Source organism: Sinocyclocheilus grahami, unplaced genomic scaffold (assembly GCF_001515645.1).
Source record: "Sinocyclocheilus grahami isolate Dianchi unplaced genomic scaffold, SAMN03320097.WGS_v1.1 scaffold683.1, whole genome shotgun sequence".
Lineage (NCBI taxonomy): Eukaryota > Metazoa > Chordata > Actinopteri > Cypriniformes > Cyprinidae > Sinocyclocheilus > Sinocyclocheilus grahami.
In genome coordinates, this window is record NW_015505862.1 from 352,827 (window position 1) to 379,229 (window position 26,403).

The 26,403-nt window shown below is 36.3% G+C and overlaps 1 protein-coding gene across 1 annotated transcript in view; it reads left to right on the forward strand.

Moving 5' to 3' along the window:
- The window catches only part of LOC107559391 (regulating synaptic membrane exocytosis protein 2-like), an 87,365-nt gene that overhangs the window by 42,727 nt on the left and 18,235 nt on the right, over positions 1–26,403 (forward strand). Inside the window, exons 17-30 of the mRNA XM_016243188.1 lie at positions 2,996–3,055; positions 3,232–3,306; positions 4,896–4,952; positions 5,317–5,502; positions 7,476–7,585; positions 7,864–7,896; positions 8,748–8,819; positions 9,163–9,231; positions 10,165–10,395; positions 12,734–12,781; positions 13,522–13,557; positions 14,439–14,502; positions 18,033–18,194; positions 19,352–19,513. Coding sequence (XP_016098674.1) covers positions 2,996–3,055; positions 3,232–3,306; positions 4,896–4,952; positions 5,317–5,502; positions 7,476–7,585; positions 7,864–7,896; positions 8,748–8,819; positions 9,163–9,231; positions 10,165–10,395; positions 12,734–12,781; positions 13,522–13,557; positions 14,439–14,502; positions 18,033–18,194; positions 19,352–19,513 — 1,365 coding nt within the window. The remainder of the gene's footprint in view (positions 1–2,995; positions 3,056–3,231; positions 3,307–4,895; positions 4,953–5,316; positions 5,503–7,475; positions 7,586–7,863; positions 7,897–8,747; positions 8,820–9,162; positions 9,232–10,164; positions 10,396–12,733; positions 12,782–13,521; positions 13,558–14,438; positions 14,503–18,032; positions 18,195–19,351; positions 19,514–26,403) is intronic.

The window sequence follows — 26,403 nt, forward strand, 5'->3', positions numbered from 1 at the left end:
TTTGGGTGAACTATCCCTTTAAATCAAGAGAGTTGGAAATCGTGATCATGATTAAAATGCAATTCATCGTGCAGCCCTACATTTATGTCACCAGATTTACAAAGTGTAGATTAGAATCCATTTTAGGAAACTTTCCAATGGGTGTAAAAGAAGAAGATATCATCAAATATCATTTTCTTAGAGAAATGTGGTAAAGGTTTGAAAAACGCTTTGGCTGTAGCGTCATTCTTCCACCCATTGAGAAAGCTTTGTGCAAGTCGTTTCGGCTCCTCTCTGGAGCATAGCGTACATGATAGGGTTCAGATTGCAACTTTGCCAACTACGCCACTAAGTACGCCAGCAATATTTCCCAAAGGAAATGTGTGCAATGTGTCCTTAACAGCTCCCACTCCATCCTTCCCGCCGTGGCGTAATGAATTGTATCCTCAGCGCTACTCTCTGGAAGGCTGGAGCTGTTTTGATGACTGAGCACTCGCTAGCGTCACTCTATGACAGAACTGCCAGTCAAAAAACTGCAAGCTACAGTGGATGTTGACCATGCTTATATATAAATGTATGATTTAGAAATGTGGAATTTCATCTATTCAGGATATAGTTGTAGGCTCAGTGGAGACACAGATATTGTCGATCTAGCCAGCTTTGGTTACAGAGGCCCTGAGGTGCAATAGATTCACATATAATTTTTGTATCATTTTCATGTGATATTGATAATGGGTGTGGTCACATAGCAACATTTTGCAGGCAAAAAGGTCCATTGTAAAAAGTGTGGTGATGTATGAGGCACAGCTCAATATATTTTTACATACAACCAAATAATCCATTAGTAATCAGATTAATGCTTCAGTCGGATTGAAAAGCCTTCATGTAAACAGTCAATCCAAATAAAATTTCAATTTAGATTAGAAGGGCCGGTGTAGACTTGAAATGATCAGATTGAAGTTTTATGTCTTATGCAATGAATGCCGTTTTATAAACTTATCAGTGGAGGAGACTGATTATTTTCTAAATATTTGCTAAGAAATAGATCACAGTACAGTAGGTCACTGACACAGTTTGCTAATAGCATAGGTCACAGTATGTGCCATGAAGTTTTGATGCATATGTAAATGAATATGAAAAGTGGATTGTAAAGTTTAGAGTTCATATAATCAGAACTACAATATCTGAAATCTGATTGGGTTCATTCTGATTACTGAAAATTAGTGCATGTGAACATACCTACAGAAGCCACTTTATAAACCAAGAGTGTTTACGTGACCAGCTTAAACACTTTGTGTAGACCATCTGTGTGGGGAAATCTCTCCCCCTCATACAAACATTCCTATAGAAATAGCTTGATTCCTTCAGTGAAAATTTGCCTTCCTGCGGTAAATGTGACTGCACCTTAATATACTTGTGTTGCACTTCCATGATGTAACCATGAACATATCATCTAAAGCAGTTTACATTTCATTCAAAGTTATCTGTATACAGTGGGGCAAAAAAGTATTTAGTCAGCCACCAATTGTGCAAGTTCTCCCACTTAAAAAGATGAGAGAGGCCTGTAATTTTCATCATAGGTATACCTCAACTAGGCGCATGCATTCTCTGGGAATCGAACCCATGACCTTGGCATTGCTAGCACCATGCTTTTGTTTGAACTACAGGTATGCTATAAATCATTGGCGTTTGCTAAATCAACCATCACTGTTAGTATTGCTCATAGTAAGTACAACATTTTGACACATACAATAAGTTATCCCATGCATTTGTTTGCTAAAGGCATGATCGGTTCCTCAAATCATGTAGCTTGTTGACGAGGTATATAATTGGCAGGGAGAAACATCAATAAAACACATAAAAATCCCATAGTCTATATTAATACACCTAAGGGTGAGCTCTTTTGACTTTAACCAGTAGGTATCCTCCTAGAAATGCAAAACCAACATGCTAAAAAGCCATACTGAACCCCTTAGCAACTTTGTTGCAATCACTCACAACAACCCTGCACTGTGGCATTGAGATTTGCATGGGCAGTCTTTTATTTCTTGAGAGATTTCCTGTAGCTCCAACAGCAGAGCATGGCACTAGCAACACCAAGGTCATGGGTTTGATTCCCAGGGAATGCATGAACCAATAAAATGTTTACATTGAATACAATGCAAGTCACTTTGGATAAAAGTGTCTACCAAATGCATAAATGGGTAACACTTTAGTTTAGGGACCAGATTTTACTATTAACTAGTTGCTTATTAGCATGCATATAACTAGCATATTGGCTGTTTATTAGTAGTTATAAATCACATATTAATGCCTTATGTTTTGTACACACCAAAAGCGAATCAAATTATTTGCGCGAGTAGATTACATACAAAGTCAATGCAAAGACGTGAATAGATGCGAATTTGCGCTGGGTGACGTGAATGACGCAAATTGGGATATTCGCCTCAATCACGTCTTCCTTGCACTCGAGCGGAAAATTTGCATCACGCAAGCCAATCAGAGAAAGCTTGTGGACACATCCGGTTTTTATCAGAAAACAGTTTTTATTGTTTTTATGTTTTTATTCGTGTGAGTAACACGAAAAACATCCCAGAAGTAATCTAGAGCGAGTAACGCGATGCAAATATTCACTTCGCTTTTGATGTGCGCACACCATTATTCTGCATGACCATATTTTAGATCCTTTAATCCAACCGCATACATACACTTAATAACTATCTTACTAACTATTAATAAGCAGTAATTAGGAGTATATTGAGGCAAAAGTCAAAGTTAATAGTTAGGTAATAGTGAGATTTGGTCCCCAAACAAAAGTGTGACACGTAAATGTCCCGTTATCTTAATGTCCCATTATCTTGGAAAAATAGCAAGTGATATGTCAAACCATATCATGAGAATGAATGAATGAGGAAATGTGAATCCACAGCACCTTAGGGCTGCGCTGGACTTCATTTTTGGCAGGTCGAATTATGTTTGGCACATAGGATCTGATTGTGTGTTATTTTGTGTTCAGGAGGATGAGGAGAGATAGACAAATGTCTGCCTACAGTGACTCGTATGAATCTCCTGAGAGGTAAAATCCGGATACTTTAGTTGAGACATGCATTCTGTTCATGCATCCATAATAGGACTGCTTTATACTAGTTACAGACTTAACCCTCACACCTTGCCCTGATTCAGCTGTTGCTCGTTCTAATCATACTTTCCTTTCTTCATTCCAATCTATAAATCCTCATCCTCCATTTAAAGATATTACAATGGGCCCAATCATGTATCTACTCCATGGCCCAGTCATGTCATGAATGGAAACGGTGGAGACTACAGGTAAGACTTCTGAAGAGATAAACACCCACAGCACATCACAAACGCTCGCCCTTTCTTTTATCAACTGCCTGGAACAGATGCCACATTTATGTTCCCACTGAGGCTTTGTCTAGTAATGGATGGCAGTAATGGATCTGAGGCTCCAGTTTATTTTATTGATTTACTTTACTGACCTGTTTATACCTTTTTAAGCAAATACATGCTTAATATCATGTACTAAGTGTGACACTAACACACTGAGGTGGTTTATTCAGTAGGACGTGCCCCAGGATAGAAATTGAGCCTTCTACAGATGCAGAAAGGTATAATTACAATAAATGCAGTAGTTTCAGTGCAGACTCAAGTTGGATTTAGATGCTGTAGTTTTCCTGTGACCTTTACATTTTTACAGAAGTGTTTAATGTTCTCGATATTCTTGAAAATGGCGTCTTATATAATAGAAGATATCATAAACGTCACTAGCACTCACAGTAGCATAGCTGAAACGTTTTAGAATCTTAGTACAGTAGCTAGTTTTTAGAATGTAATTATATTTAGTTTTAGTTAGTAACTTTGAACTAGTAACTGAATCTCACTTCCAACAGTACACTATTTTACTATTCACTATTCACTATTTTATCAGTATACCCTTGTGAAAAAGTACTTATTACAAATAATTGTACTTTGCAAAAAATACTTAAGTGTGAACTGAATGCATTGTTTTCAGACACTTAATTGCATGTTAATTGCAATTAAATGAAAACATATTATAGTTAAAATTTTATATTAAATGCAATTAGTTGAGCTTCAGAGTGCTTTTTACCTATTTAAGTAGGACTTAAGTACCTCTTTATATATATATATATATATATATATATATATATATATATATATACAGTGGGTTTTAAGTGGGAGAACTTGCACAATTGGTGGCTGACTAAATACTTTTTTCCCCCACTGTATATGAGATTGAAATATGGTTAAAGTATAACTACAAAAATGTAATGTCACTATTAAAACTTGTTTGTCTTTTATTTAAATATATTTGTAATTAGATAGAGGTGCAATTTATTACATTTAAAACATGAGAAAAGATTATTAAAACAATCATTTTAAAGTAAAACTTCTATTTTGACATTATTACAAAGTGCACTTTTTAAAAGTCTACTTAAGTGTGTTAAGAATCATAGTCACGGACAGTGTTGGGGTAAGGCGAGTTACTAATCAGATTACTTTTTTCTACTTGTTAGTAACATTTTACTTTTAAATTTACAACAAAATATCTGAGTTACCTTTACAAATAAGTAACGTAAGTTTTTTATGGAGTATCGCAATATTGTAATGCATTATTTTTAAATGTAACTTTCCCCAGCACTGGTCATGAATGTGTCTCTATTTAAGTACACTTAAGTGGCCTTTCATTTCATTAATATTATATTATCTGCAAGTAGTTTTTAGAAGTATACCTTTAAGACTTGAGGTACACAACAAGTGCACATGCAATACTTTTTCACAAGGGTAAATTGTATAATAAGGCTGTTTAGCAACTACTGACAGTAATAAGAGCTTCTAAATTAGCATTTTTGTTCTTCTCTAACGCACATCCATAGAGAGGACAATATCCCAGAGTTCCCAGCTAACCATGAACACTATGAGGAAGATCTGAGGTAATACAGCAGAATTTGTGCAAGCACTCCCATAGATAGAGTATATAGGAGTAGAGTAGACTGTAGTCACGGGGCTTATAGTTGTGTTAGTATGAAATGTGTTGACTTGTTTTCTTTGCAGCAGCTTCCAGAAGCTTCTGTTTGTTTGTTTGTTTCATGTCAATTTGTTGGTTTACACTTATTTTTGGTTGTTTCAGTTTGGTAAATCTCCCTTCCCTGAGCAGCCAATGCTGAAACTCAAATCCACTTTTGTTTGGTGTGCTAATTATTAGCCAAGCGACGACATTTCACAGCTGAGACACCCTGTGATCCCATGATGCACTGGGGCTCGGCTGAGCGTGGCTTTTTGACTAACGTTCTGCAGGTATAGCCGCAGCATGGTGGACAGACATGAGCATTACAGGTCCAGGTCAGCTGACCAGCGGCCCATGATGGAGCGACCGGTCTACACACGCTCCCGCTCGTCCGAGCGGCCCGACTCCGGCTACATGAGATCCATGCCGTCTTTACCGTCAGGGAGATCCGCCCCTCCCTCTCCTGCCTTAACGAGGTGACCCGACCCATCACAACAAGCACTAAAGCGCTAAACGAACCCATGCCTTCTGCTTCCTGTCACCTGGAATGCCCCTCTCTCCACTTCCTCTTATTTTAACCCTGTGTAACAATGCTGTTTATGATTTTACCTTCATTTGTAGAGTAGAGAGTAGTGATGATGGTTACTACTAATGTCTTTTCATTTGGATTATAGACACACCTGTTATATCCTCTTGAGATATAATGGTGTGTACCTGGCATCGTTTTGTTTTGACTTATTTTTTTGTGTGTGTTACTAACATTCTTTATTTGTTTGTTTAACAGTTTACGCTTTGAGTTATGGGCTGTTATGCGTGCCGTGTGCTCATGCATTCAGGCCTTTTCACTTTCCTTGCAGCTTTAGCCACCACAAGCACCTCTCCTGATGCTGATTCCATCACACCTTTTGAGACGCCATAACACCTTTTGACTTACGATTTGCCCCGCACGTCATAAGTCACTAGGAAATGACATGAATGTGTCAGATTTGCGCATGAACTGTCACTGATGCGGTAGCTTTTGGATGTGCCACAGTTGATTTAGAGACATGAGCCACATGTACTGAAAGCTGATGTGACACTGAGCTCAAAAGGTGCTTTAAATATCATTGTGTTTACTGTGGAGTTGATGTGCATTTTACACGGATGTATTTGTATGTTTACGTGGCTAAAATGCACATGACCGTGACATATTTATTAAATGCATGCTCTTTTTATAGTCAGATATTTTTTTCTGACAAAATAATGCTGTCAAGAACATGCTAGGTCATATTTTATTCACAAAAAAAATAAATACATTTGTATTACTGTAATTCGTGGAAAAGTTCATTTATTTCAGTAATTCAACTCAAATTAAGTTGATCAACTTAAATCAACCCAGGGACTGCAGATGCAAATTAGCTTTATAGCTAACTCTGGCACAACACTGTTGTTGTGCGTTGTCCCTGTACAAATACATTGGTATACACAGGTTTGGGATCAGTAAGATTTTTTATGTTTTTTAAAGACGTTTCTTATGCACATCAAGGCTGTATTTATTTGATCAAAAATACAGAAAACTAAATTTAAAATAATAGTTTTCTATTTTAATATACTTTAAAATATTATTTATTCCTGTGAAGCATAGCTGAATTTTCAGCATCATTACTCCAGTCTTCAGTGTCACATGATCCTTCAGAAATCATTCTAATATCTTGATTTATAATCAATGTTGGAAACACTTGTGCTGCTTAATATTTTTGGGACCTGTGATACATTTTAAATAAAATGTTAAAAAGAACAGTGTTTATTCAAAATAGAAATGTTTTGTTACAATATAAATTAAAATAGGAAATCAATATTAGAAATTGCAATAATATTTCACAATATCACTGTTTTTACTGTATTTTTGATCAAATAAATACAGCCTTTAGAGACTAAAAAAACATTAAAAACCTTACAGATCACAAACGTTTGAATGGCAGTGTATATAAAGGCTAAAATAGGCTTTGCTGATGATATGAAAAAAATTATAATTTCTAATTTATCTTTTGATATTGGAGTGAAATATGACTTGAGATTCACCTAGAGTCTTATCTGGGTTGCTGTACAGCTTGTGCTGATGTACCTCTACAGGACATATTTTACCAAATGTTTTTACTTCCCCCAAAAGTTTCTTACTAACCCCAGAAAAAAACTGTGCCAAATATTGACTTGCTTTGTTTAATAGTACAAAGTATGTGTCCCTTTTTATAGCATTCGAGTGGAATGTGTTTTCTGACACTATTGTCTCATTAAATGATGCCACTCCCAATATAACCATAGTTAGTAGTTGTGTTTGCGTTAAGTGTCCTCTCACCAGCGTGTTCTGCATTAGTCTAACAGTGTTTTGGCCAGGTTTATGACTCGACCACCAACACTTCTTTAGATAAAATGCTTTATGTTCATTCCTGACACGCCATCTGTCCCTCAGGGCAAACATCCGCACCGGATCGGTCCAAACAAGTCCCACCAGCACGCCAGTATCGAGTCGGAGAGGTCGGCAGCTACCGCAAGTCCCACCGAAGGGCACTGTGGACAGAAGTGAGTAGATCAACTAGGCTTCTACCAAATTGCAGGGTTTGTGGCGCTTGAGTGGAAAACTTGTATAATTGGACAGGTTTAGAGTCACAAGATGCGTTTATGTGTAACCTTTCCATTGGGTAACTGACAGAAGTTCAACGAACAACTACTATTGCACAATAGTTATCACAAAAAAATGGCTTATGCATAAACAACCAGTCAAGTAAAGAATATTGTGTAACAATAGAATAATAGTATTCTCCTTTACATAACACAGCATGGATTGTTTTTTTCCCCAGAAGATGGCGAGGGCATTACCGAGCCTTATGAAGGTCTGTAAGCACTAGCTTCTGTGTGTTTAGCCTCGTCTCCGTCTTCTTTATTACAGCTTTATCATATCCTCTGTTTGATTCAAACTGTGAGCTTTACCTGTCATTGGTCTAGCTTCCACCGTTCGTTTAGTGGAGTGAACAGATGTTTTAATTTGTGCTTCAGCCATGTTAGCGCAATCAGCAGAGCTGTACGTGTATCATTATAGATGTATGCTGTGTAGTCTATGTACTTCGTCTGTGTCTGGATCAATGTCCAAATGTGCTACAGTGGATATCAAAAGTACCCAAGGCTGTTTTTGCCATGAAATAAAATAGGTAGTTTGTAACTTTATCTTACAATTCTGACTTTATTTCATGATTTGGAATTGTGAGAAATGAAGTCAGAATAGTGTTCCAGACTTTCAATTCTGGGAGAAAAGTCCAAATTGCGATATGTTAACTCAATATTATGAGATATAAATAGATAAATCATCGCAATTAGCTTTTTTGTGTCTTTATTCTATAGCATAAACAGGCTTCCATACAAATCAGTGTGCCCTTATTGAAATTTGTTGAGGTAAAAGCAATTTATGTCAGACTTTTAATGTTAGTAGCATCCTCTGGCAGCATTTAAGTTGCAGAATAGCCAGGCTAAGTTCTGGTATGTTTATAGCAGCGGCTCTCCAACCTAATCATTGGCATAAGAGCAATGTTGAGAGACGAATATATATTTATATTGTGTTTTAGAAATGGCAGGCTACTTCTAGCAGTGATCCTCTCAGTCACAGAGTGATAGTCACGGTTTATTAGTCACCTAGTGATGTTTTGGTTTGTTTTCTCTTTTGATTGGCACAACTCATCAACCAATGAAGCAGGAACAGGGGCGGTACCTCAGCCTCCTGCTCCGCCCCCTGTTCTGTCCCAGCTTCCACAGACTCTGGCTGGTAACTTATATTTAGGACACATAGGATGCTTATCGTCAGTCAAATGCAAATATGATCTTGATATTCTGCCATTTACATCAAAGTTTGTTGATAGACTATGAATAGTACATTTCAGTGGGTCTCTACACTTTTATATTATTGAATTATTCAGTTTGCTAAATTATATTTGCATTTGAGGTTGCTGTAGCATACAGTAGTTAGTATGTTTAGTGACCAAGTGGAGTAAATTAGCATAGAACATTATTTTAGCTTTTCTTTTCACATTTTAGTTCTTCTCATCTCCATGTCTGATGGCATACTTCTGTTTGTCTTTCCTTCTCTCATTTCTGTCTGAATGTTGAAGCGGTGGGAGGGGCTTCACAACCCCCGGCCCCACCCCCTCCACCTCCACAAGGCACACATGCAATGGCTGGTAATACATAGCAAAGATAGCCATTTGATCAAATAATAAGAATAAACAAATAGTAATAATAATAAAAACTTTAGAAGAAATTAAAAAAATAACAATACAGTGGCACAAACTGCCTTGTTGTGTGTGTGTGTGTGTGTGTGTGTGTGTGTGTGTCATATATTTATTGGTGTTGCGCCAAAATAAAAAAATGCTGATTGAAAATTAGACTTTGTTTGAAGTAACGGTATTCTATAAAATATTATATTTTTCCTGCCACTATATAAGTTACTATATAACCTGTTATATGCAAGTATACTGTATATACTACTGTTCAAAATTTGTGGTTAGTAAGGTTTTTTTTTTCTATTCAGCAAGGTTGCATTAAATTGATCAAAAGTAACAGTAAAAACTTTTACATTTCTACAAAAGATTTCTATGCAATAATAAGAAATGTATCTGTATTTTTGATCAAATAAATTGCAGCCTTGGTGATAAAACCAATAATATATATATAATAAATTCCCAAACTTTTGAACAATAGTTTACATATTACACAAGCTCAGAGTTGGAAAAAAAAACTATTTTACCAAATAATAAAGCTAATAAAAATATTCTGGGAAATTGCATTATTATAAATTATGAAAATAGTAAATATTATATCACAAGAAAATATGATAAACTATAATTAACTATAGTAAATAAGTTAAAGTGGATAATTTCATGTGGACACTGCTTTTTTTCTCATGTCAAAGTTTCGGTTAACAAATATCTGTTATAGTAGCCTGTAACTATTTTAAGGCTTATGATCTTTCTTTTTTTTTTCTTGGTGCATCAATACATTTTATAAATATTAATCCATGTGATCCTCTCGTTAATTTTCTTGTGTTTCTTTTTGTCTTTTTGTCCACAACTCTGTCTCTGCCAATCCTGTTGTCTTCATTGTCATCATCAAAGCTCATATGGGGATGGAGTCTCCTGTCCCGGGCCCTGCTGCCACCCATGCCCCCTTACTGCCTCCTACACATGCTCCTCCCCCTCCTGCACACGCCCATCCACCTTCTTCAGTTGCCACTCCCCCACCCACACATGCTCCTCCCCCTCCAGCTCCTGCTCCCGCCCCTCCTCCTCCTCCTGCTGCTGCTCCATCATCATCCTCACCGCTCGTCTCGCAGGCTTCTGAGCCAGGTGTGTGTCCAGCTATGTTCGGAATGGAATACTAGTGTACTACTTACTGTACATGCATTAAGCAGTACAATAGTATTTATAAGGCCCTAAGTGTATACTGTGTGGTATACACAGTATACACTTAGGGCCTTATAAATACTAGTGTACTGCTTAATGCGTACTGCACTGTATACACTTAGAGCCTTACAAATACTAGTCTACAGCTTAATACGTACTGCACTGTATACACTTAGGGCCTTACAAATACTAGTGTACTGCTTAATGTGTACTGCACTGTATACACTTAGAGCCTTACAAATACTAGTCTACAGCTTAATACGTACTGCACTGTATACACTTAGGGCCTTACAAATACTAGTGTACTGCTTAATGTGTACTGCACTGTATACACTTAGAGCCTTACAAATACTAGTCTACAGCTTAATACGTACTGCACTGTATACACTTAGGGCCTTACAAATACTAGTGTACTGCTTAATGTGTACTGCACTGTATACACTTAGAGCCTTACAAATACTAGTCTACAGCTTAATACGTACTGCACTGTATACACTTAGGGCCTTACAAATACTAGTGTACTGCTTAATGTGTACTGCACTGTATACACTTAGAGCCTTACAAATACTAGTCTACAGCTTAATACGTACTGCACTGTATACACTTAGGGCCTTACAAATACTAGTGTACTGCTTAATGTGTACTGCACTGTATACACTTAGAGCCTTACAAATACTAGTGTACTGCTTAATGCGTACTGCACTGTATACACTTAGGGCCTTACAAATACTAGTATACTGATTAATGCGTACACACTTAGGGTCTTATAAATACTAGCGTACTGCTCAATGCATACTACACGGTATACACTTAGGGCCTTACAAATACTAGTGTACTGCTTAATGCGTACTGCACTGTATGCACTTAGAGCCTTACAAATACTAGTCTACAGCTTAATACGTACTGCACTGTATACACTTAGGGCCTTACAAATACTAGTGTACTGCTTAATGTGTACTGCACTGTATACACTTAGGGCCTTACAAATACTAGTATACTGATTAATGCGTACACACTTAGGGTCTTATAAATACTAGCGTACTGCTCAATGCATACTACACGGTATGCACTTAGAGCCTTATAAATACTAGTGTACTGCTTAATGCATACTACACGTTATGCACTTAGGGTCTTATAAATACTAGTGTACTGCATACTGCACAGTATACACTTATTTTTTCTTAATTATTTTAATGGTTTACTTAAATATGAATAATCAAGAAGTGTTAATCAGTTGAATTCATAAAACTTCGAATTCACAAAATTCATAAAGCTGCAGTCCGTAATTTTTCTGTGTTCAAAATGTACAAAATTTATATAATAAGCGAGTACATCATGAATCCATTTTCCAAACCGTGTTTTTGGTTTGTCCTGAATCACTACAGTACACCTGTAAGTAGTTTTTATATTCGGATTTATATTTTATATTTCAGACTGGTTCTGGTGGAACCGCTGCGGAGTAGCCTGCGTGATTCTTCATAGACATAAACAGAGAGACGTAGCTCCAGTCGCAATGTTCTTCCGCAAGACGCATGCAGTTCTGTTCATTAACCGCTAGAGCGCCAAAAGATACGGACTGCAGCTTTAAAAATGTAACAGTAATAGTGCCCAATGAAATGTTGTTGTTTTTTTTCTATAAATTGCATTTCAATTTTTTAAATGGTTTCATTTTTCTTTTTTCTTTTATTTGTCAAAAACTGTGGTAATCAGTTGAATTCATAAATGCGTAATGCGTGCTTCAGTATGTATATTAGACAGAGACAAGCAGAACATGCACACTTCATATTCAAATGACAGTCTTTTGCTGTTTAATATTCACAGATTTTAGTCCAAATCGTGATTTCAACTGTACAGCCCTACTTTTGTTTTATTAATCCAAACTTTGCTGTGACATTCTGCATTATACAGTAAATTCCATTATATATTATAGATTCTGTATTCATTTTCTGCATTGCAGAAATCATAGGGCCCTATGCACTGTATACTGCTTGCGATTATTTCAATAACACAGTCAGTAGCATGCTAGTAACTGCACACTGCACAAAAACAGTGGAGTAGTATGCTGTTCTGAACATTGTCTGAGTGCCTGTTTCTTTACATCATTTATTTAGCATACAGCAATATTTATTTATTTTACTTTATTTTAATAGTGTTGGTAACTTCTCTTGAGCGTGAGCATGTGTGTGTGTTTTAACTTGGTTAGAGTGTTCCTGTGTGTTTGTGGGACACACTGATCATTCGACTCACCCTCTGTTTATGTGTGTGCCGTTTCCCACACAAGAATCCCAGGAAAAGCCTGCAGCTCCCTCAGCTGTCAATGGGAGGAAAGGCAAGTGTGTGTGAGCGTGTGAATCTCTCTGTGGTGTTTTATTGTGTGTTTGTGCTGGATAGATTTAGTACAAGTAGATGTTGTAAACATTTGCAGTACTTACTGTTTATACGGGTGTCATCAGGTATATAGTATGCTATGATTGTGTTGGTGATGCCATTAAAAACCTATTTTGTTATTGAAAATGTTTAGAAATTCTGGTTTCACACCACGCTGCGCTATTGTTCTAGTTATGTGGGATTTAATATTAATTTAAGAATAAGAATAATTGGTTATTATTATGTTTTTTAAGCCACTGTACTCATGTGTAAACTGAATACCTTCAATCACATGTAGATGGCTCAATAGCACTCCTTAAAAAAACAGACCTAAAACATCAGCTTCACTTTCATAGTTAGAACTAAAGCTATGTTTTTTAGTATTTTTATATAAAATATATACAAAATAAATCAATTATATAAATTACTACTAATAAATTACTAAAATAAAATTTTTGTTTCCTGTTCTTTTTTAATTAATTAATGCAAGTGAAATAATATATATATATATATATATTTCGTTTTTAGAGAAAAAATAACTTTTTAACACTATAAGGGTAAATTGTGGAAAATTGTAAATTGGACATGCTTAAATGTGCCTTATACAGTATGTGCGCGCTGCAGGCCTGTACTACGCACATCTAATTAACAGTTTTGTTAAGCAGGAGCATTGATTTGTTTCTGCTTGTGTTGTAACTTCAGAGGTGACATGGGAGGACCAGCAGAAGAAAGCTCTTGGTATGGCACAACCTGTGCTCTTCATCGGCCCTTAGTAGAGTAGATCAATTCTAGTGTGCTTCTGAGGGATCTAGATTTCTGCTCTCGCTGCTCTTGTTGCTGCTGGCTAAGACTGAACCTTCTGAAGGTTCAAGTAGAGTCATCAAATTGAACTGCTAATTTTTCACTATAGCAACTTGAGGTAGACAGACGTAAGGCCACATTCCTAGTCATTTACATGATGAATTAATTAACACACTTTTATTGATTCTGAGACGAACAGTTCTCACTGATGCCTTATGATACACAAACATGTACGTTTTCGTTTCTGGAATTATTATTACTTACAATTGAAGTAAATATGAAAAGCAGAGCAATAGAATAAACTACATGAATCATTACATTTACAGCACTAAAATGGGAAAAGTGGAGGCTTGTGGGATTTTGGAAAGCTACTGAACTGATAATGGCCTTTTTGTTGTAAATGTCATTTTATAAGATTTTGCTTTTCAAATGAAACTTGAAATGAGAGCCGAATTGAGACGATAGCATGTGAGTGATTATAAATGCTTTGTAAATTGTAGCATTGCTTGTAGTATGTAGTGGGGAAAATAGGCTACCGATGGTGGTCTGTCTGTAGTGTGTGTTTGAGATTTCTGTATTTCATTAACCTTTGCTCAAAGTATGCATCAGTTCTTTGTTTTGATGCTTTACGTCTTTTAAAGGGTTGTTTTTTTGGTGTTGGATTTCTCAGATCTGTTTTACATTTGTTTCGGCATGTTAGGAGTGATGAGTTTCTGAATGAAATCCATCTAAACTCTGTTTGTGTGTGAGAGTGTGTGTCCATCATCACATTGTGTGTCTGTCTAAACTGTTTTGTTTTCCTCTCATCCACACATCAGCTGTAGTGTCAGAGTCAACAGTGTCAGAGAATGGAGATGCAGGTATTGTATACAGATTGAGTTTGTGTGGCACCAACATAAAGCCCTCCAAAACAACCTTTGGAGACGTGTGTGTGTGTGTGTGCGTGCGTGCGTGTGTGTGTGTGTGTGTGTGTGTGTGTGTGTGTATGCTGGAATAAGCAGTGTATATGATTGCGTAGAATTGCTAAAAGAGTTTAAAACATCGCTTAAAACAACTACACAAAAGTTCAAGAGTTTGAGGTCAGTTTCTTTAAAAGAAATGCATACTTTTATTCAGCAAGGATGCATTAAATTGATCAAGAGTGACAGTAAATACTTGCACACTGTTATAAACTACTTCTGTTTTATTTAAATACTGTTCTTTTGAACTTTCCATTCATCAAACAATCCTGAAAAATAGAAAACAATTGTTTTAAATTGCAATAATATTTCACAATATTACTGTATTTTTACTACAGTAAAACCAGTGGTGAGACTTTAAAAAAAAACAAAAAACATTTGAACTTTCTGGCCTCAAACTTTTGAACGGTCTTGTATAAAGAGTTTATTTAAAGTGTGCAAGTTTTAACTTGCAAAAAGTGTACTTCAAAAGAGAAACTACACACACAAAAAGTGTACTACAACAGCTTATCACTGGGGCAGTTCCTTCAAAAAGACATCTTCTTAACCACTAAAGGGTGCATAATAGTACCATTAGAGTGCACATTATCACCTTAAGGGTACATTACTAATATAAAGTGCTAATATGCACCCTTTAAGCCCAAAGAATACTTAGGTTTTTACGTACACGCAAGGGTCTGTGTACAGTGCATGTAACGCAAATTTAGGCCCAAGTATTTCAAAATATAGTCCATTTCAGGTGTACTTCAGCTTCATCTTTGTCCAGTGTCTGCGCTATTTTTCTCCAGAGGTTATGACCATTAAAAACGTCTTTATACTATTTTAGCTTAAAGTTGTGTCTATCCCATAACCCCCTCACACAAGCGCTTGTCAATGGGGGTGTAGTTGTTGCAGTCTCCGCTGTTTTGATGTTGTTCCATCTCTTTAGTTTCGTTTTGTACTATGAAACAACAGCTCGAGCCAGTGCTGCCACCTTGTGGAACAACTGATTAGTGCAAAACAAACTCAATGCGCATGTGCGAACTGTGCGTACAAAGTATGTGCGGTTACAAAAATCAGATGCTGTGCGTACAGTACACACATACTATTCTGGTGATGAAATTTGCGTCACGCGCACTGTACGCAGACCCTTGCATACTCGTAAAAACAAAGTATACTTTGCCATTTTTTTGACCAGAATGGTACACGCACCACCCGATTTACTTTGTATGCGCAGTTTGCACATGCACATTGAGTGTGTTTTGCACTACTCAGTTGTTCCACAAGCACTGGCCCGGGCTGCTGTTTCACAGTAGAAAATGAAACTAAAGAGATGGAACAGCAACAATATTACGGAGACTGCAACAACAACAGAAAGACTCATTGACAAGCGCTCTGAGAGGGGGTTATGAGACAGACGCAACTTTATTTTAAAACAGTACAACAACATTTTCATCAGTCATAACTTCTGGAGAAAAATAGCACAGGCGCTGGACAAAGACGAAGCTTTCTAGAGCGTATGTGTCGACTGCCTGAGTTCGTGCACACTATCAAGTGGAGTACACTTTGAAAGGCTACACATTTGACTGTACGCATACGCTAGCGTACACATACAAAAACAACGTATACTTTGGGCTATAGGAGTAAAGACGGTTGTCCCTTTGTTGTGCCTTTGAGGTTACTGGCCCAGTGACAGTGTTGCCAAGTTCAGGGTTTTCCCGCAGAATTGGGCTACTTTTACACTGTTGCAGCGGGTTGAAGCGACCCCAATAACACAATATTTAGCCACTGAAATGCGAATTTTACTGGGGAACCCCACCAAAAAAAACGTGTATTTTAGCAATGCAATTTTTAATGGTTGACCCCCCCTCGAAATGCAATTGGGCTAGTTTTGAGTAGCAATTGGGCGGGTTTTGTTGTGATGTTACACTGTGCGAAAGATTAGCAATTTGTGCAAACATTTTTAATAAACTGATGTTTTGGTCATATCTAGTGGATGTTTGAAGTCAGTTTATCTCAAGTTCACACTGGTGTTCAATCAGTGTGTAGAGAATCATATTAACACAATTCACTAACATTTGACTACATTTGACCATTGCTTTTCATTTTAAATGGTTTATCCATTGTTTTAAAGTCTGTAATTTACAACCTATGTTACACTACCATTCAAAAGCTTGAGGTGAGTAAGATTCAGTAATTAATAAACGAAAGTTAATTAATACACTGTAAAAAAAATTCCGTAAAATTTACGGTAAAAAAACGGCAGCTGTGGTTACCGGAATTTTACCGTAAATACTGTAGCATTTTTACAGTCTTTTACCGTTAAATTCACGGTCATTTTTTACAGTGTACTTTTATCCAGCAAGGATGCATTAAATTGATCAAAAATAACAGTGAAGACATTTATAATGTTGCAAAATACTTGTATTTATATAAATGCAGTTTTTTTAACTTTCTTTTCATCAAAAATCCTGAACAAAAATGATAATTTATACAAATAATTTCAACATGATGATAATAATCATGTTTCCTGAGCAGCAAATCAGCATATTATAATATTTTCTGAAGGATCATGTGACACTGAAGACTGGAGTAATGCTGCTGAAAATTCAGCTTTGATCACAGGAATAAATTACAGTTTACAATATATTACAATAGAAAGCAGTTATTTTAAACTGTAATAATATTTTACAATATTACTGTTTTTATTTGATAAAAAAAATGCACCCTTGGTGAGATTAAGAGACTTCTTTTCAAAAACAAATCAAAAAATCTTACCGACCCCAAACTTTTAAAAGTTTGTGTTTTTGTTTTTTTTCAGTATCCAAGTACTTTTTGTGGCCACATCATGTTAAATGAGTTTTGGACCGATGAGATTTTGCAGTGGGCGGAGCTTCTCAGTGCAGCACGACACAAATAAAACCCAAGCGACCACCAAAACGGCTTATCGTGCAGTGTTTGGTTGCAGTTAGTGAGAACAAAAACTCTTTAGATTAGCATTAAGGATTTACTGTTTGTTGCTTTGTCATGTTGTGCCTGCTTAGGTCCTCACACAAGCTGTTTCTCATGGTTACATAAAGCGTCAAGTATCTGTCAAACCTGTGTTCCTGATACACTGCTGAAATATAGAATCCGTGTAGAGTTTACTATAAGAGAAGATGAGCGCTGTGAATCCTGTCGTTATATAACAGCTGATCTCCTTCCTGTCCTCTGTTCTCTTTTGATTAATTGTATAAGTTATATAAAATCTGGTTTTTGACAGCTGAGAGCGGTGTGTGTTCTGGAATATGGCATCTTTTGTGACTTTTCTAAACCTTTTAATTATTGGTTCTGTTTTAAAACATATGAGCTGACTACCTAGGCTACATTTAACACACTTTACACTGGAAATAAGGACTAGGAATCAATTGTGAGATTGATGCAGTTCCTGTTTAGAAGGCAGTTTGTGCAGCATTATTTTAATGTAATAATCAGCATGTTTTTCCCCCCCTCACAGCGTGGGATGGACAGTCTCTCCATGAGGTCGTCGGACAGTGATGTAAGCGACGTGTCCGCTATGTCGAGCGCATCTCGGCTTAGCAGCACGAGCTACATGTCTGTCCAGTCAGAAAGGGTGCGAGCGAGCCGCAGGATCAGGTAAGTGCACAGTAAACCCTCTTACCCTGATAGCTGTGGATGTGTCTGCAGTCAGGAACACACTTACTGTGCTTCTGGTGAGTTCAGGTTGGGCTCTGTCTGCTTGTGAAGTGATCCGAGCCTCTGAACTTGCCAAGAGTGTGTTTACCAATGACTGAGACCACATCACATGGTTTTGAGCAAACTTGTGTAGGTGAATCTCAAGAAGAAATGTCCAACTCATATTTACCTTCAAAACAAAAGGGAAACAAATATCAGTTCTCAATTACATATCAATAATTTTTACTGTAATGCAATTCATATAGTTTGGTAAGGCAAGATTTATTAATGGTTTGAAAGAACTCACTTATGCTCATGAAAGCTGCATTTATTTGTTACAGTAAATACAATAGTATTTTGAAATATTATTGCAATTTATGTTCTATTGTAATATATTTTAAAATGTAAATTATTCCTGTGAGTTTTTAGCATCATTACTCCAGTCCTCGGTGTCACATGATCCTTCAGAAATCGTTCTAGTATGCTGATTTGCTTCAGTGTTGAAAACCGTTTCATATTTTTTGTGGAAGCTGTGATTTTTTCAGAATTCTTTGATGAATAGGTTCAAAAGAACAGCATTTATTTGAAATAGAATTTCTGTAAGAATTTAAAAAAAAAAAACGTGATGGTCTCTTTTGATTAATGTAATACATCCTTGCTGAATAAAAGTATTAATTTCTTTAAAAATAATTCATTGATTTTCATTATTACATTGTATTATTAAATATTTTCATATCGCACAAACGAGAATGATCATTTTGAGGAGAAAAGCTTACCTTTCATGAATGTTGCAATGCAAAAAGTGTTTATAGCCTAAAATGTATTTTTGAAATATGGATTGGACGTTTTTCGCTAGTTATAAAAGATTCACCTATTAACAGAAGGACTGAAACTCTCAAGAGAATCTCACAGTATATGACAGCATCGCTCTTGTTCACAAAGAGAGTTCATTTTTCACATTTTCATACTGTTATTTTGCTCAAGGTTTCTTTTCTTTTCTTCATCTCATGTCTGCTAGGCTTATATCTGTCTTTTCTGTGTCTTTTCTGTCTTGCATGCTTCCTTTCATGGTGTTGTGGCATGGTTTATGTGTGTGTGTGTGTGTGTGTGTGTGTCAGCCGTGCGGAGGCTCTTCAGAGTCATGGAGAGGAGAGCGCTGTCTCTGTGGAAGAGCAGGTGGAAGCCACTACAGCGAGTGCACAGGGGGCGGGGCATGATGGGGAGGTGGGTGGGGCTACTGTCAACCCAGAGCAAGAGGAAGAAGAGGAGGAACCTGAGAGGTTAGATGCAAAGCATCTCATAAACCCAGCTAGTGTCCTCCAGCTAGCATCCTTCAGCTAATGTCCTCTAACTTAGTGTCCTCCAGCTAGCATCCTTCAGCTAATGTCCTCTAACTTAGTGTCCTCCAGCTAGTGCGATCATGCCTCTAAATATCTGATGTATTCCCATGTAAATCTCATGAAATAAGAGTTTAGGAATGAGGAGAGCTAGGAAATAGTTTTATTTACATAGTATGCGTTCTTGTGTGCATGTCAAGTTGTTAGCACACTGAAAAAAAAAAAGGTTTTTTTGGACAAACGAAACAGAAATACAAAAACGTTACAGGCAAATGTAATCGTTTTTGTCAAGTTATATTTAAGGTTTGATTGAAACCTTAAATTTTGATTTAATATGAATGTGGAAAAAATATGAATTATTATTATAAATATTATTAAATATATATATTTATTTTACAAACATATTCATACAAAGTAAAAAAGATTAGGTAACACTTTATTTCGATAGTCCACTTTAGACATTCTATTAACAGTAAGTAACTTTGCAACTACATGTCAACTAGCAGTTAGTAGAGTATTAGTAGACTGTCTGCTTAATATCTTCTAACACTTTCTTTGTCAACTTATTCTACTAACCCTAAACCTACCCTAACAGTCTACTCTGAGAGTTAGTAGACATGTAGTTGCAAATTAATGAGAATTAGTTGACATGTAGTTGACATGTAGTTACAAAGTTACTTAAAGTTATTAGAATGTCTAAAGGGGACTATCGAAATAAAGTGTAACCCAGTATAATAATTAGAGCCCGACCGATATGGGTTTTTGGGGGCCGATACGATATTAAGGAGTAAAAAAAAAGTCTGATATCGATATATCAGCCGATATCCTTTATGGTACAGTACCAGTCAAATTTTGAACACACTTCCCATTCGTGTGTCCAAACTTTTGACTGGTACTGAATATAGAATACAGTATATACATAAACGGAATATATAAACACATTTTTTTGCAGTGATCACTCAAATGTGACAAAGATATGTAATCGAGGCAGAGTATTTAACAATTTAACAATAAACTTTATTTTTTAACATTTCTATGAAATGTTTATTTTATTTTTTCTCACAAATTCTGTGTTGTGTATTTTCTGGTAATCAAATGAACACGCAGAACGTGAGGATTTGTATTTAAATAGTCTTTTTGCAGTTTAATATTCACAGACACTAGTCTACATCGCGATTTGATTTAAGTGTACTGACCTGTTCTTTTATTCATTCATCAAAAATAAGACAAATTCCGTGAAATTCCACGTTATACAGTCAATTCCGTTTTTATGAATGGATTCCGCGATTCCGTCTGCGTTTTCTGCATCGCGGAAATCAGGGCCCTACTAATGTAGCAAATGAGGGAAAAGTGAAAAAGTTGGCTTGTCGGCAGTAGCAAACTATGGAGCACGTCCTGCTGGACAAACTAAGTAATTACACCATTTCAAGCATTTTATCTTCATTATATGTCCTGTAAAAAATGTTGGTGGCAGATCTGCGGCATATTCGCCAATGCCAATATATCTGCTACAGGCTCATATCGGACAATAAAATTGGCAAAACTATAAATAGGTCAGGATCTAATAATAATATATTTTGGCTTTATACAGATTAATTTCACCATAAACAAAAGCTAAATAAGCTATAATGAATGAAAGAAAAAATCTCACTTGCTATAAAGACAACTTCGAAAGATCTTAATGTTTATTATAATGTCGTTTTTAATTATGCATCATATTTTCTGATATGTACTTAAAAAAACACAGGAAAAATTTATAAAAAATGTAAATAAGTTCAATGCAGTCAGTAAAGCTAGCCGGCATGTTTAATGTCAATTAAGCAAAAATACGAAAAAATAAATACATACATAAATGAAATAAAAATAATAAATGCATTTGTACTTGTATTACATTTCATGTTTATTTTTATGTTTTTATTTTTATTTCATTAATTAATGAATTTCAATTCTATGGGAAGCATTGTTTGCTTTTAGACAACAAAATCAAAAACAGGTTTAAACCAGAAAGCATAATTCTCGATTAGACCAAAATCAAAATGCACTTTAAAAAAGAAATGACACTGTCATTTCACTCTTCTCACTGTCCTGTAATCCAGTTGTGTGTTTGTTAGTTGTGGATGACACCTCTCTCCACTGCCATACAATTCAACATACTGTCCCAAAAGAGCTTGTGTCTTACATAACATCACAGTCATCTCAGTGACCCTGGGGAGAGTCGCATGAACAGCTGCCGTCTCCACTCCAATTAGAGCAGAACCAAGAAAAAAAGCTTCGGTTCTCAAGCATTTCCAGCGATTTCCACTTCAATAAGTTTTCAGTGCCATTTGTGGGTCACTAATTGAATATAGATGAAGTGTTTGTGATCATTAAAAACGCTACAGAAGATAAAATAGAATTTTAATGTCGTTAACAGAATTTTTCAGCAATTAGCAACTGAGTTTTTACATAACCAGCACTCCGAGACTCTCTTGTACAGATGTACTGCAGACCGCATTTTTATTAGGTTACGATCATTTCAAAGTAGCGGCCGTGCTCTTGAAAACATTTTATGTCTCTTTTGGTCATTCATGTTGGGTTAATGATGGGGAATCTCATTCATAGAGTCAGATGCTGTTGTCAAAGCCAGGCAAGGTCATTTCCTGTCTGTTATTGCACATGTTAGCTCCTCCTCTTCATTGCTTTCCGGAGTTTCCACCGAAGCACTGAGCTGCTGCAGCTTGAGGTTAAGTGCCAAGAAAAGATGAAATGGAGGTGGCTCATCAAAGACAAATTAGCCTTTTTTTACCTGACAAGACTTGACAAAAAAAACACCTTTCCTGCCACAGGTCATGTCAGCATCATAGAGATCCAGTACTCCAGGAAACTCCAGTTTAGGGCATTAAACAGGTCGATAAAATGTTGTAATGTTTTTAAAAGATTCTGTTCTGCTCATGAAGGCTGCATTTATTTGATTAAAAATCAAATCAGTTGAATACCCCTGATTTAAAACCATTTTCTATTTAATTACATTTTAAGTGTTGAAAACAGTTTTGCTACTTTTTTACATTATTGTAACATAAATCATTTTTACTGTCACTTTTGATCAATTTAATGCATCCTTGCTGAATAATAATAATAATAATACCTCACTGACCCCACATTTTTGAACTACAGTGTTCAGACCATATAAATATAGACATACAACGCTTTCGATATGTATAAAACTTTAGACTTGTCACTACATGAGTTCATATAAACTAAAAGTGCTTGATGCACAATGAAAATATACTGCATTTCTCAGAGCTCAAAACCTTCAACCAGGTCCAAAAATATGCAAAAATCACAATTGTAATCACAATCTTAAACACTAGAAGAACTAACTATACTGTGTAGGTAAAACCTTGTTTCTAGTCTTGTGTAGCACCTACTGCTCTGCAGTTCCTTCTGCAGGATCCCAACTTTAGACACAAAGGGCACAGATTGGGGAGAAAATTAGTAGGTTGTAAAATTGTCTTTTTTTTTTGCTCAGAAACCTTGTCTAAAATCCCAAGGACAATATTTCAAGAATAGAAGTTTGTTGAGACTATTTTATCAAGTTATAGACAATTGTTTGCATAGCTACAATAATAGTACTTACTGAAAACTTTTAATATCCACATCACAAGCAATATCAGGTTGTAGAGGCGTATTTCAAATCATAATTAGCACGATGCCTGATGAAGACTTTAACATTCAGAGCAAAGTTGAGGCTAGAAGATACAGTTTTCATAGAAACAGCTTCATCTTTGTCGTCACAGCCGTACAAATGTTTCAGCTCAGTGTCAATGAAAAAGTCTCCTCCAATAGTATTTTATATGGTAAATACAAACCTACACAGAAAAAAAAAATCAGCTAAAAACGTGACGTTCACAGAAAACACACACAGTAATCTGTGGTTTCTATTAGTCAGACGGGTCACTGGCATAGGATCAGATCTCATGTTTGTATCCTAAAGCCGTCCTCTCATATTTTCTCAAGAGAGTTTGATGAGTCACCGTCTCATTATTTTCTCCGTGTTTGACTCGAGAGCTTGTCTCATGTCATCTAAATAGGTCATTATATAAGCTATCTGCAAACTGTGTCTCTGTGTATAGATACTTACAGTCTCTATACATACTGACCTTTCTATAAGATATGCTAAATTCAACCTTTTCAGTTAAAATAGTTAATTCTGATTGGTTAAATTAATGGCGTAGAGTCTGACTTTATACTAGAGCAGTTTTTATTTTTTACAGCAGTCTGTTATGGCAGATCAAAATAGACACAGCAGCACAGTCTTTAGACCTCATGACACCATTACCCTAGTAAAATAAAATAAAAAAAGATTTAAAATGCATTTATTTCATATTAAGTACGCTTCAAATCCATTAACACACTTATTGACTTACTGATATAAAATTAGAATGAAACTTTCTTTATTGCACATTTCTTAATATTATGCATAAAATGTGTTTTCATATCTAAAACACGTTTAATAAGGATTCTATGATTTCGGTATAATGTTGGTCTTTAAATGCAAGCTATTTAAAGTGTACAGTACCTGAAGTATACTTGCAAGAGTTCCACTTTAGCACAATCAGATATACTTCGGTTCATCTTTAGTTGGACTACTTTCGCACAATTAAACTGCATTAAGTACAAAATTAGTAGTTCCAATTTAGCAGACTAGTATACCAACAGTACAATTGCAGGGTATTTTATTAAGCTCATAAATATGTAAATGTATTTGCAGTATACTTAGCACAAAATAAATGTATTTCAAATACATTTTAGTATATTTTTTCACTATAGGGTATAACTGTGCAAAATACTAAAATCTAATATACTAGTAACATCAAGTTACAGGTGCATCTCAATAAATTAGAATGTCGTGGAAAAGTTAATTTATTTCAGTAATTCAACTCAAATTGTGAAACTCGTGTATTAAATCAATTCAATGCACACAGACTGAAGTAGTTTAAGTCTTTGGTTCTTTTAATTGTGATGATTGTGGCTCACATTTAACAAAAACCCACCAATTCACTATCTCAACAAATTAGAATATGGTGACATGCCAATCAGCTAATCAACTCAAAACACCTGCAAAGGTTTCCTGAGCCTTCAAAATGGTCTCTCAGTTTGGTTCACTAGGCTACACAATCATGGGGAAGACTGCTGATCTGACAGTTGTCCAGAAGACAATCATTGACACCCTTCACAAGGAGGGTAAGCCACAAACATTCATTGCCAAAGAAGCTGGCTGTTCACAGAGTGCTGTATCCAAGCATGTTAACAGAAAGTTGAGTGGAAGGAAAAAGTGTGGAAGAAAAAGATGCACAACCAACCGAGAGAACCGCAGCCTTATGAGGGATTGTCAAGCAATTGTCAAGACAGATTGATGTGCAAAAACAGGCTCAGACAGGTCTCAGGACCCACAGAGTTGTCCAAGTTTCATGAATTTCTCTTGTTAGGTGCTATGGGTGTGTTTTTGTTGACCAACCCATAAATGTTTGCATCAGCCTGGTTCCAAGGTTTTTCCATTGGCTTTTGGATAATTGCAAAAAATAAGCTCTGTAACCAGTTTATGAGTTTTACATGTTTTGCATGTTTTTTTCGTCATATAATCTTCACAAATGAACACTTCTATGAATTGTGAAGCATAGGCTTCAAGTAGGCTATAAACAAACTACACCATCTCTATTTAAAAACATTTTCTCTGAAAGTTTGAGTCAGAATAGTTTACAAGAGCAAGATTATAAACATAATGAGGCTGTGAAAGCGACTAGTGATCAGATGAGTTTATCTGTTCGGTGTGATGATATTTAAAGGTGCAATAGGTGATTGTCTTCAGAAATTTTTTTTGTTATGCTGGTTGAAAGTCTCTTCACATTACGATAGCAATCATTAAGTTAAGTGGTCTGTATGTATTTATCTGTATTTATATATTCTGTGGAAGGCGTATGATCAAGAAATGTTCGTCCAATCAAAATGCTCGGTCCGAGCATTTTAATATGCTTTCCTACCTGCCTGTCAACGTATGTATTAGCATACCTCTGCGCACCCTGTTCGCGCAGACAGGATACGTCATCAGCGCGTTCACGCACGCTGTGCAGACAGAGCGAGGATGGCAAATAAATATCAACAACCCGATCTTCCTTCCTGGTATTGTAGTACTTTTAAAGTTTTCTCACCGGTGAATGGCACATGATGTAGCCCAGCGGTTAATCCAGTCCTCGCGCCAGCTCGTTAGAAGTGAGCTACGTGCATGAACCGTGTTCCGGTCGATATGATCCCTACACAGTGTTCATTGCTCCCTACTCCCTGAGCAGGGAAATCCGTTGAAGTTTACTCACTTCAGAACATGGGCTGGAATTGGGAACCGCTGATGAAGCCTATTGTAGTAATGTTGTCTCTGGTCTGTGAGTGTAAATGCGTTCAGGGGGCGTGGCTTTGGACGGCGATTGCAGGGAGGGTGGGACGTTCACTTTCAGTGCTATCAGGCTAAAGTTAGCATTTTCCAAAATCTCCTACTGCACCTTTAATGTCCTCAATAACCTCTGTAGTCCAATTTAGACACTTGTCGGCTAACACCTTTTTCAAGACAAAGGAAAAGCTTTAAAAAAAATCACAAGAGGGTATTACTGATGTATTTTATGTTGTAGAATAAAATGTGAACATTTCTAGAGTTTGTGTTAACACAGACCTTATTTCAGGAATTCAACCAAAAACCCATTCAAAAATCCCGGTGACTTCAGGACAGTGCTAAAATAAAGCAATAAGCCCCAAGAAGCCGTGGTTTACAGTGAATTTATAATATCTAAGGGGCGTTGTTAGGC